Below are 12,500 nucleotides of genomic sequence, written 5' to 3' on the forward strand. Positions count from 1 at the left end.
AGTTCTCGTAAAGTTATAGCGCACAGAATGATTTGTTTTTAGTTTAGATTAGTTTTTTTGTTCATATTCACTTTTTTGAGCAATGTCACCAGCGTTTGTACTGCTAGTTTTAAAAGGGGGCATCGATTGCAGTATACTAATAACGAAAGTAGAAAAGAATACCATAACCACAACCTATCAAAATTTGCATACGACTTACAGCGGTAGTCGTGACAGATAACGCAACACCATTCAAATAGGAGTAGAACTTCATATTCAGCGAAGTAACTCAAGCAATTTCCGACAATTGCATGTTATCGATTGTGTACCTTTTCGTGGAATGAAACTCTAAAAGAGTTTTTTTAGGAAAAGCAGTGACAACATGTCTTTGGACATGGGCTGGCAAGTCTGTAACAAATTTGAGCAATCTCGCTTTCAATTCATTTTTTTCATTCATGCTGTCTTCACTTTTTCAAGCAATACCACCAGCATTTGTACTGCTGGTTTTAAAAGCAGGAACGATTTATTTAGCAAATACATGTACGTAAGTACCAATATCAAAGATGTATGCTGTAAACTAGCATGATACTGGTCACATTGGCATACATGGAGGCGTGGACGTACGGACGCACAGACGGTCTATGACGTCATGGCTATAAAACCCAAATTTCTTGCATCAGTGGGTTACCATATTTTCTTAACAATGGTGCTCCCCACGCAGAACTCCACTTAGAAAAAAGTAGAAACGCCAACGGTGGATAAGTCTTGAGGACTTCACGAGAGCTGCACGTAATAACAGAGGAGTTTTCATTTCCAGGAGGCCATTTCTTGAAAGGCACGAACTGCTCCATGAACATCTCTCTTCAGACAAATCCTCACACATCTTCAAACATTTACTAAGCTCAGAACGTCGTCGTCAATCTTGCTGTGTGGATTGTTTTGAAATCCTTGATTCCGCCCCTACTAAAATAATTTCAACTTAAGCTTAAGGAGCTATGCATATAAATTGGGAAAAGCCTAATTTACATTCTTTCAAACACTCTGTTACTCACGCAAATATGTAATTCTTGTCACTTAATCATAATTAACTATGCAAGTTTCGTCTAGTTGTTATATAGTCAGCATCGAGCTGTCATGCGGGAGGTTGTGAGTTTGACTCCAGCCGGACTAACACTCAGGGTCTTAAAATAACTGAGGAGAATGTGCTGCCTTTGTAATTACATCCACAAATGGTTAAGACTTTCCACTCTTAGATAAGGACTTATAATAAACTGTAGGCCCCGTCTCACAACCCTTCAATGTTTATAACCCAGTGAGGCGTAAAAGAACCCACACACTATTTGTAAAGAGTATAGGGTATGGAGCTCTCGGTGTTGTGGTCAGGCCTCATTTCATTCATTCATGTGCTGGGTGAGATCGCTAATGGACTGATAGCGGCTGCCAGCGGCACCTATATATGCTGTTGTCTGATCTCACCCATAGATCCCTTGCTTGTAAGGCGCATTTGAATATATTAATAGAAAATGCACCATATAAATTCATTACCATTACCATTACCATTACATGTATGTCTTGGAAATTAAAAAAAGGTCGTAATCTTCTTAGAAATATAAGGTGTATTTACATGTTTCTTTCATTGCCATGGTGAATTATTATATCATATTAATCAGTTCATCTTGTTAAGCAATTATTGGTGTTTCATTTGGTACCATAACATTGCTGTTACATTAAACAGTGGTGTAGAGTTAATCCTTCCAAATAGTACAATTTGCTGAAAGTGTTGAAACTGGTCTGGGCCCTCCATAATTACAGTGTTAACTAGTTGCACGTATGTTATTTTTGCTTGTTGGAAAGGTACATATTTTAAATTAATGAAAAATGCGGTATCTAAGTGGGCATAACATATACATGTAATACACTGATGTCAAATTCTGAGGGGATAGAATTCATAGGGTGAGGTACATGGTAAACAATGCATTTTGGGGTGCGGTTATTTACTGCAATGTCTCCGTCACCTAAAAGATTAATGAAAGGCTGCTCACCTATTTATCTGTGTTTTTTTGGAGCAGATGCTGTGAACAATGGTTCCTACCTGTGTGAACAGGTTTACTATACGTCCCCATCTGTAGAAGTTACCGAGGTTAACGGTATGTTTCTGCATTGTTTAAAATAACGCTAATGAAAGTATTTTGCTCAAAACGTCTAATCACACCAAATGGTTGGACTTGGACTGAAAATGCTAGAAAAGGAAGAAAAACGACCACAACAAAAGTACCTTCAAGGTCAGCATTGATAAGTTTCCTACAATGTATTCTATGACCATCGTGTCTGCTTCTGTTAATCATGCTTTTCAAAAAATCAAATGGCTGCTCGACAATTCACAGCCAATAAACCTGGCATTATTCTATTGACACAATAATGAAAATAAAAAACATTTTTCTTGCCTTCGTTTAAAACTAAAGTCAATGTCTAATTAATTGTTCTTCCCATTGTCAAAAGAAAGCACTTGTTTTAAGTGCAAAAGTTGTTAATGAGTCTGTGCAACTCCTTCTATTTGGAGATTTTCCTTTGTGATGTGATAATAGGGGAGGCACGATTAGCCGTGATAAGTAATTTTTATAAAAGTGACGACACATTTGAAATTAAATTTGCAAGACATGTTTCGGTCGTGCAACGACCATCTTCAGTTGAAAGTAGAATTAATTTGAAGTTACATTTGAATTTATAATATGCTAAACAAAGATAAATAACAACGTGAAATAAATTGGGAATCTAACAAAATAGCCAAAGGTAACAAAAAAGAGTGTACAATGGAACATGTTGATTAGAACGAGAGAGTTAAATTAACGTGATGTAATTGCTTGTTGCTGGGAGCAACCTTCTTTTAATAAGCAATTATATCACGTTAATTTAACTCTCTCGTTCTAATCAACATGTTCCATTGTACACTCTTTTCTGTTACCTTTGGCTATTTTGTTAGATTCCCAATTTATTTCACGTTGTTATTTATCTTTGTTTAGCATATTATAAATTCAAATGTAACTTCAAATTAATTCTACTTTCAACTGAAGATGGTCGTTGCACAACGGAAACATGTCTTGCAAATTTAATTTCAAATGTGTCGTCACTTTTATAAAAATTGTTGTTAGTCTGCTTCTTTCCAGATAAGTAATTTCCCTACAAGTTTATGTTAAGGTTAGGTTGTGCCAGATGTTACTATTCTAGGGACTTTTTGTGAGTGAAGTTCACTTGTGAGAGGTAGTTTTTCCACAAGGATATCTCGGTGTCGCCTATTCTTTTGCCGTATTTTGACACACAGTGAGAAGAATTTCTTAGAAGCTCATGGATCCCTTGGTCATACCAAGAAAGATAGCTGCACTTCGATGTCTTTGTAGATTAAGGATTTACCTTTACAACTTGTATATACTGTATATGTACAATGGGTCTACTCAAAACAATAGACCCTTCTCCAAAATGGCGCCGACCGAGGGAGGTCTGGAAACTGGGGGTATAGAGTATTTGCAACATGGCAGAAAGCATGCAAGACGAAATGCAACAGAACGCGAATTTCATTAAAGATATTTCGGATTGCGCGAGCAAGTGGCTGGAAAACAAAAAGGGCAAGAGAAAATGGGACAAGTACTACCTGGAAACGTACCTTGAGGACGTTAAATTATTGTTTTCAGCTGATTGTTGCGTCGTAAAAGCAAAATGTTATCGCTCGATGAGGAAGACGGAAGCTCCTCACTCTCTAAGAATTGTATTTGATAGCGGAGAAGTTGGCACACAGTCTGCCACACAGTGTTCATGTAAAGCTGGAACAGGAAAATGCCAGCACTTAGCGGCATTATTTACCCATGTAATGGCAAAACTGCGCGATGATGACTCGCCAACTTCGCATCTACAGCAGTGGCATAGACCTCGAGGCCCTTCACTGGAACCACAGGGATGGTTTGAATCCGAGTTTGTAAAACCACGCATCGATCGCACACCTCGCGAAATGGCACCAAAGACTGTACAAGAGTATTTATACGATCCAAGACCCGTCGAGCAACGAATTATTACAGAGACAGATATTAAAAAACTTGGAGAGAATATCTTCGTTAACAACCTTACCACGTATGCTTCTTGGCTCCACTACTCGAATTCAGCAAACTACCAGTCTCTTCCATGGGGAAATTTCTTAGAGGGAAGTCCATTAGCAAATCAGTTAAGAGATGTCTATCCCCGTAGCGTAGTAGAGACTATTTATAGTGAAGACCTAGAGGCAGTGTTTAACTTCCCTGTACAAATAATTAGTTTACCAGAAAAATGTAAGAAAATGTCCACCACCTTCCCTTCCAGACGAAGAGAAAGAGTTTCTAGCAAACATTATTTTACCTCCAGAAAAGGCCATTGATATAAAAAAAAACACGAGAAGTCAGTCGAGCTGCTCTGCTTGATATCAAGAGCGGGCACTCAGAATCACTGCCTCAAGATTTGGAGATGTTGTTTCTAGAAAAGCCCCAATTAATAACAAATTCTTACATAGTCTATTTGCACTAACAAAGGTGCAGACTCAGGCCATGAAATATGGATTAGATATGGAACCAACAGTTGTAAAAGAGTTTAAGGAGTTGACAGGACCTCAAGTAGAAGTTTTCAAATTAGGCTTGCTGGTTCATCCTGATATTTACTGGATGGGATGCTCACCCGATGGAATTATTTATGATCCTAATGAAAGTCCATCTGTTGGTATTCTGGAAATTAAGAGTTTTTTTTCATTGAATGGAAAGTCCATTGATGAATGCTTAAACCTGAGGAGAGACCTTTGTATTTATAGAGACGAAATTGGTGCTATAAGACTCAAACGTAACCACAAGTTTTTCTTTCAACTTTAAGGCCTAATGGGGATTTCTGGGTTGTTATGGAGCAAAATCTGTAGCCATTCAAAAGAGGGGTCATAAAATCTGTTTGTAGAAAAAATTGAGTTTGATTCTGGAGTCTTTCACAACCTTGCTTCAAAAGTTCATAAACTATATTTTTCTCACTGTTTGCCTTACTTATTAAGGAAGTAAACAGACAAAGCACAGAAGAGGAAAAACACAGCAGAAAAACTTGACTACAATGTGCAGTCATGTTATTGTAAAACTGTAAGGAAAAATGAACATGTGCATCTCTTAATGCCAATGATAATACTGGTGTTACTACACACAAAACTGTGGTATTTCAGATTTCCATTTTATAATGATAATAATAATAATAATAATAATAATAATAATAATAATAATAATAATAAACGGTTAAAATTTTACTCATTAAAAGCATGATCAATCTTCTACACTTTCTTGGCTGATAATTGGGGCCTGAAATAGCAGTAACATACCACACACTGTCCAAATCTGATTTAAAAGCCCTGAAAGGGACAAGGGCACAAATGATTTTGTACATCTTGATTCTACTAATGGCCCTTTCTACGTGGATGCGGACACTAGCTATTGATTGTGTATTTTCAACTTCTCCTCCATCAAATTGACCTTTATCAGAAAGAAATGGAGGAATATTTAAAGTTACTCCAATTGGCTCCAGTAAATCCTTGATGTTAAATCCTTTGTCTGCCATGCACTCATCTCCTTCTTCCAGCAGCTCAAGGATACCACTTTGTTTTGTTATGCCTTTATCTCAAATGCTACCTGTGTAAAGATCAGAAATAAATGTTGGGGCTCCTGAGGGTGCAATTCCTAGTAATCCCTTGGCAGTTGTCGTGTTTTTGTAAGAAGAAAAACACTGGCTTTGAGTCCTCAAGGATGATAGCTTGCAGATTTTGATTTCTGTACAGTCAAGAATGCATCTAGTAGCTGAGTACTTTTCTTTGAAGGCAACTGGCATAGTTTCCCAGATCAAATCCTTGCTTTGCTAGATGGGAAGAGATCCCAATTCAAAGTAAAGTAAGTTAATCCAAGAATGGAACACTCTGGAAACTGTTGACCTAGATACTTTGAAAAGATATGCTAGATGTTCCTCTGGGAAGGCATGTCTCAATCTCACAAGAGTTAAAAAATACTCGTCAAGCATCGACAGGCTGCGAGGTCTCCCTTGTCGCAGCTGTTGTTGATGATTTTCATCCACCTTGATATCCGACCTCCAGTATTTAAGATCCTTACACCTATCTTCAATGAAGTTAAACAATTGTAAAAACACGTTCCAGTTAACAATACCTGTGTAAAATCGAATTAATTTGTCTTGGTTGCGAAAGTTTTCAGCAAAAAAACACACGTGTTTATCCCCCATGGAGGAACTGGCAACTTCCTGCTCTCGGTCTTGCTTCTCCTTTTCCAAATGCTCGATGTTTTCAGTAAGGTCTTTCAATTGCGCATTTTTGTTTTGAAGATCAGTTTCCAGTTTGTCGATGACAGCACGTTTTCTTTCGCAGCGTTGACAATTTTCTCGGGGCCGTTTCCTACGTGGTACCTCCAAAGTTCCACCTTTGCGCTTGCCTTTGCTTGCTAAAGTACTCCGAGATCGCTTTGTGGCAGTTCACTGAAACACTGAAGGCACAGCACATTTTCTCAAGACAGTCCTTTTTCCTTTCCCATCTTCGCTGATGGTGTAATCCTCCTCGCGAAAATGCATCGAGCAGACCTGTGTATTGCTAGTAACAGTAAAATATTCTCCTTCGTCTCGGCGAATTTTGCAAATCCACACCTCTTTTTGCTCTTTTTTCTTAGCAAAACGATGAAATCGAAGGTTTTTGTTCTTCTTCGAGGAAGTATTGCAAAAGGGGACAAACAATTATGCGGCATTTTTGGTTGTTCAAGGTCTCGGCACGCACACAGCAAAACAATCTATACCCCCAGTTTCCAGACCTCCCTCGATCGGCGCCATTTTGGAGAAGGGTCTATTAATTGAAACAGTTACATTCTGTAGAAGTCTTGTTATATATAAGCAATTATATCACGTTAATTTAACTCTCTCGTTCTAATCAACATGTTCCATTGTACACGCTTTTTTGTTACCTTTGGCTATTTTGTTAGATTCCCAATTTAATTGAAACAGTTACATTCTGTAGAAGTCTTGTTATATATAAGGGATATTTGACATATTCTATAATTATATGACAAGTCATTCACGGAATCTAGATTTCCCTTATTTTTAGGGTCAAGACTTTGTACTGTTTTGGTGCTCATTTTAAACTGTAATAAAAGTAGCGAAGTAGCATGCTTGACATGGCTATTTTTCATTCTTGCAAAGAAACGTTCGAACTGTACGGGTACATTTGTAATGTTTATGAAAGACAACTTCAGGGCTGTCACTAAGATTTAAAGTTGCCAGTTATAGAAAAGAAGTAGGCGGGGAACCATTTTCAAGAGACACTGCCCACTCTCCGTACCCCACCCCAAAATGGTACCTGCAAAATTTAATGGTTATTACTCAAATTCAATATTTCACTTAACAGTCTCATGTACATAAGTGAACTCTCAGGGAAGAAAGCCACTTTAAAGAGAGAATCGTGATGAATCATCTCACAATGTGATGTCGCATTCGTTTCAGTGGTTAGTTTTTTTCTTTTGCTTGTTGAAAACTGGCGAAATGCTTCAGGCGTCCTCTCTGGAACTGTGGAGGGAAAGCCTCTTGCTTTTTGCAGGTTTGAATCCAATGTCCTTGATTCAATTTTTCCCAATCATTATAATTTGAACAGGAACGTGATAAGTACTGTGCCTTCAGAACATTCTGTGCCGAAATTTTTTGCGCTGCTCTGACTGTTAGCCCGCAAACGCAGACGTATTACATTGACATATACATCTGCAGTGAAGAATGACACTTCTGTTTTTCCCGACCGCTCGGCGTGATGCAGTTCTGCCCAATACAAATAGGAAAGGAAGAAACAAGAGTCCGAATGATCATGTAATGGCTACTTAAATGGGCAGATATTTGGGTCTACATTTCTTTGACTCGATTAACTTGAGGCGGCATTTGTTAAAAAAAAGTTCTTGAGTTTCTTCTGCCTCAATTCTTGACATATTGAAATTGACAACTGTGAGTTTTCGCGTGGGCCTACATTGAAGCTGACGTTTCACACACCTCTCAAAACTTTTTGTGGACAGTAAAGCAGAGGTTTCGCGTGTTCCAGAAATTTCACGTTTACTCATTTTCTTTCATAAATATTTCATTCTCAATGTTGACTTCCTCAAAGCTATTTTTGGTTCTATTCTAAAGTAGCTTGGGGTCGTGCTCATAGTAGCTGGGGGAAATCCCCGTCCCCCAGCCCTTAATGACAGCCCTGCAACTTTGTTTTCTCTGTCGTGCTGATTTGCATTTACAGGCTTCTTTCTTTGCTTTTGTGTGCAGCTTGTGATCCTAAAAAGCCAGTACAAATAGCTTATATTCCTGGACATTTATATCACATGCTCTTTGAATTGCTAAAGGTATGTTGATTGATTCATAGCAATATTGTTAGAAACTAGTTTACCTAAATGGTAGAAATGCTGCTGAGGGGAAGGGAGATGTTCAATTATGCTTGGGGGGATTTTACAAATGTTTGTGCGTGGAATTGAGGAGAGATCGATTTTCATAGATCTTGAGTAGGAAAAACGTGGACCCCCAAACTGGACCTCCATCTGGAACCCACTCAGAGAAGAAGGAAAACAGATGGTTTTCATAGTGACGTCATCAAATTCTAAGGTCTTCTGAATTTTTATCCAAAGGAGGTTGAAGGTGACCTAGAAATGAAAGAAATGTTTTTTCAGTTCCGTAATGTCATAATGTCTATCCCTGTTCGAGCCTTTCAAGTACATTAGGAGATGTGTTCATACACATTCATCTCTTCTCATCAGTGGGAAGTAAGCGCTTTCAAGCAAAGTGAATAGATGTTTTTGTTGCTTGCCAGCTGCCATATAGCTGGACCACATGGTGTCTCGGTACTAAACTCTATAAAGTTGCGTTAAAACTTTGACAAATAACTCAGAAACGGTGTATTGTATAGACTGGAGATTTGGAGTGGTGGTTAAAAGGTTTGTTTCCTACATCATTCCAAGTTCTTGGCCTCTTTCATTGAAGGTCGATTTCGATTTTCTTTTTTTGTTGCATGACAGTAAAACTATCTATTGTTCAGTTTGAAGCGAATTGAAAAATAGAGCACACTCTAATCTTCCTACCGCACATTTTAATTTCTCCATTTGTGCATAACCACAATTCCTTGCACATTTAACCACAATCCCTTGCATTTCAAAGAAAAATGTTTTCTTTCGATTAAACAGCTACCTCGTTCGTTAACTTCAGGCTCACTCACTGCGACTATTATGTTAATACTGGAGCTCTGCGCGCGGAGCACCATTGTTAAGAAAATATGGTAACCCATCGATGCGGGAAATCTTGGTTTTTTTAGTCATGACATTCTATGGTTCCTCCAGAGAGGCGTAGCGTTCTAAAAGCAGGATTGCCGCTCTTATTTACCTTGAAACCTCCAAGGAGTTGTATAGAGCATTTTTTTATGTTGGCAAAGGGTTGTTTAAAGGGATTTTTATGCTGCAAAAGTAGATCAGTTAAATCGTTTTTTAATTTCCTCACATATCTTATGCTATAATAAATAGCATAAAACTGGTAGCACCTTTAAAGTTAGATATGTAAATATAGGGTACAGTATCGGAAAATGTTTAGGAGGAGGGGATACCAATGAATTGGAAATTGTCATGATGAAAAGATGTGGTCGTTGGGATATCATCACAACATATCATCATTGCTCTTGAATTGATATCTTTTCAAGAAACGGCTCCTTTAGGAGCCACCAATTCTTGAAAAGTCAATAATCAACGGGTTTCAAGCAAGAGTCTGGCTTTACTTGTATTGATTCATTGTTTTTATCTCTTAATCTTGATGGATAATTGGACAATACCATCAAAGATTTTCTTTTATCCTTACAGGATAATCTCTGTGGCAAGTAAAAACATGAAAGCATGTTGTGTAGTAATCCTTTTTAGTAATTCCACCAATGAAATATAGTCGTATAATCCAGAACCGTGTAAAAGCGAAAGACGGTCCCACACAAACCACTTTGTGTGGGAGTAGAGAAGCGAGGACATACAAAGAAAATGGAGAATATTACATGGATTGAAGAAATGACGGACAGCACGCTGAATGAAGTTTATGACGAATATGAAGATGATATGATGCTCATGCAAGCGCTGGAACAATTTGAAGAAGGTAATTGAAATATCTAAAAATCATGATTTGCATTGCTGTCTTGAAGCCTGATATTTTACAAATGAGTACTTTCCGTGAAATGAGATTATAGGTTTATCGTTGTGCAGAGATCTCGGATTTGTGATGATGCAAATATTAGATGGAGAAAAAGTTGTAATTGTTGTTTACATTTGTCATGTTTCTCTGCTTGAAAATCATGATTTGCAATGCTGTATTGAAAAGCGTGATATTTTACAAAATGAGAATATACAATGTATGTTCATCGTTGTGCAGAGATTAGGAAAAATCTGATTTTGTCGCCTTTTTCACATTTTCTCTGGTGTTGTCATGCTTGCATGGGAAACTTGCACGTCAATGGTTGGAGATTGAATCGCAACAATCTTTTTTTCAATTAGTTTTTCCTAGTTATTTTTCCTACTAGATTATTTTTGTCTTCGCTTAGTTACAACAACTGTTATTGATCTTGTTTCTAGAAGACAACATGCAAGATGCTGTTAATTTGTTGCGTGAGATGGCAGAACATGTTGACAAAGAGATTTAAGAAATCTCCCCGAAACCTCTTCCTCTCCTCATGGTCAGCAACAAGGTGCTGGTGTTTCACAATCCCCTCAACAACCTGGTCGCATAGAATTCACCCTGGAGCCCCTAGTAAAACGTCAGTCGAAAAGAATGGGGGTCCACAAACGTGTGTTTGAAACTACAATAGAGTCCGGCAGATTGGGCCAATATTGCAAGTGTGCAATTTAACACATGCACTGACCCACGGATTACGTCGGGCATTAGAACGCTTACTGGATATTCCTGACATTGACAGTCGGGATCATATTTTTTTAAAGTTCCAATCGGCTCGATAATTATTTTCACAGCTTGCAATTTCGAGCAGGAGAGTGGTGTGAGTGGCTTGCTACCAGAAAGTTTTGATAATATGTTTCCTCTTAAACAATGAAATTCATAGCTATAATACTTAGACAAGATCTTGTTTTTCTTTACCCTATTATAGGACAAATATTAGCAAGTTTTCTATACAATTCCAAGGACCTAAACTTTTCATGGGCTTTGCTCTTGTACGCTTTAAAATAAAAAAAAACAAGTTCAGTACTGTTGTTTTAAGTTATTCAGTTCGCCTTTACAAATCTCTAGTAATTTGTTATTTATCATGGGGAGGCACATGTTTATAAGCACTGCTTTTTTTGTGTCTCCTTGCCTCATTTTATTTTGCATAATATGTGGTATGTGTAAAATGGCAAAACAAATAAACTGAAACTGAAAAAATATATATATATTACTCGTATAAATATTATTGTCCTGTGATTATAAGTGATGTCTAAGTAATCTTTTACGAGAACATTCAGCATTATTTAATTAAATTCTTCTTTGAATAAATGTTTTGGTAGTTCTGTCAGAGAGCATACAGCCTCTTGAATAATTGCCTTTCGGCTGATTTCCTCCTGAGAAGGAGTTAAAAACCAGGATCCTTATGTTTTCCAAGCATACCTTCAATCCTTAATTTATTTAGAATGCAATGAGAGCAGTTGTTGAGCAGCATGCGAGCAGTGGTGACCTTCCTCCATTAAAAGTTTTGATAACCAAGGGGAAACAAGACCTGACTGTTAAGGTAAGAATCTTATTTTATTCAAATAACTCACTAAAAATGACAATAATAATAACCACGACAAGAATGATTACGAAAAAGAACAATAAATATGAACAGTAACAATAATGATATTACAATTAGTAAAATTTAGAGAATCATGAATGCAGCTTAAAACGTTTCAAAGCAAAGACCTCACATTTTAACTTTCTTGTCTAGTGTCTTTATCAGGGGTGGTCGAAAACTCAAGAATCTTATTACATGCTCAGTAATTTGTTAAAATAATAATTAGCATCCTTTCCATATAACAAGATGCAAATATTGTCTGTTAAAAGACTCCCATCATCATCATGTACCAAGCCTCCAAACAACAGGATTAATGTTACCGCTGGTTGGTGGTGATAATATAATGATTATCCCACACAGTCCTGTGGTTACTTTGCTAGGCATGCCCTGACAAAGCAGAGTTTCCCGTTTCGCAAAGAAAACCCATCTGTTGTGGTGCTCTTTGAAGCGTGTCTTTAACTGATTGCAGTGTTAACCCTGACTTAACTTTTTTTACGTGTCCAATACAACAAATTGCTCAAGGTAAAATTAATGTTTCATTCATACACTGCCCAAAGAGGTACGTTTCAGTCAATTTCTAATAGAACTGCTTACACAGCTGTCCACAAATACTAAAAAGAATATATTTCATTCATAATTGTAATAACTTTTTTTTGTGGAGGATACATACACTTCTTTTGATTTT

The 12,500-nt window shown here is 37.4% G+C and overlaps 1 protein-coding gene across 2 annotated transcripts in view; it reads left to right on the forward strand.

The window, feature by feature from the left end:
- LOC138012837 (pyruvate dehydrogenase (acetyl-transferring) kinase isozyme 2, mitochondrial-like) overlaps positions 1 to 12,500 on the forward strand; it is a 145,062-nt gene that overhangs the window by 113,743 nt on the left and 18,819 nt on the right. For both annotated transcript variants that reach the window (XM_068859747.1, XM_068859746.1), the window contains 3 exons: positions 2,049 to 2,126; positions 8,308 to 8,384; positions 11,675 to 11,773. In XM_068859747.1, coding sequence (XP_068715848.1) covers positions 2,049 to 2,126; positions 8,308 to 8,384; positions 11,675 to 11,773 — 254 coding nt within the window. The remainder of the gene's footprint in view (positions 1 to 2,048; positions 2,127 to 8,307; positions 8,385 to 11,674; positions 11,774 to 12,500) is intronic.

This window comes from Montipora foliosa, chromosome 8 (genome assembly GCF_036669935.1).
Source record: "Montipora foliosa isolate CH-2021 chromosome 8, ASM3666993v2, whole genome shotgun sequence".
NCBI lineage: Eukaryota > Metazoa > Cnidaria > Anthozoa > Scleractinia > Acroporidae > Montipora > Montipora foliosa.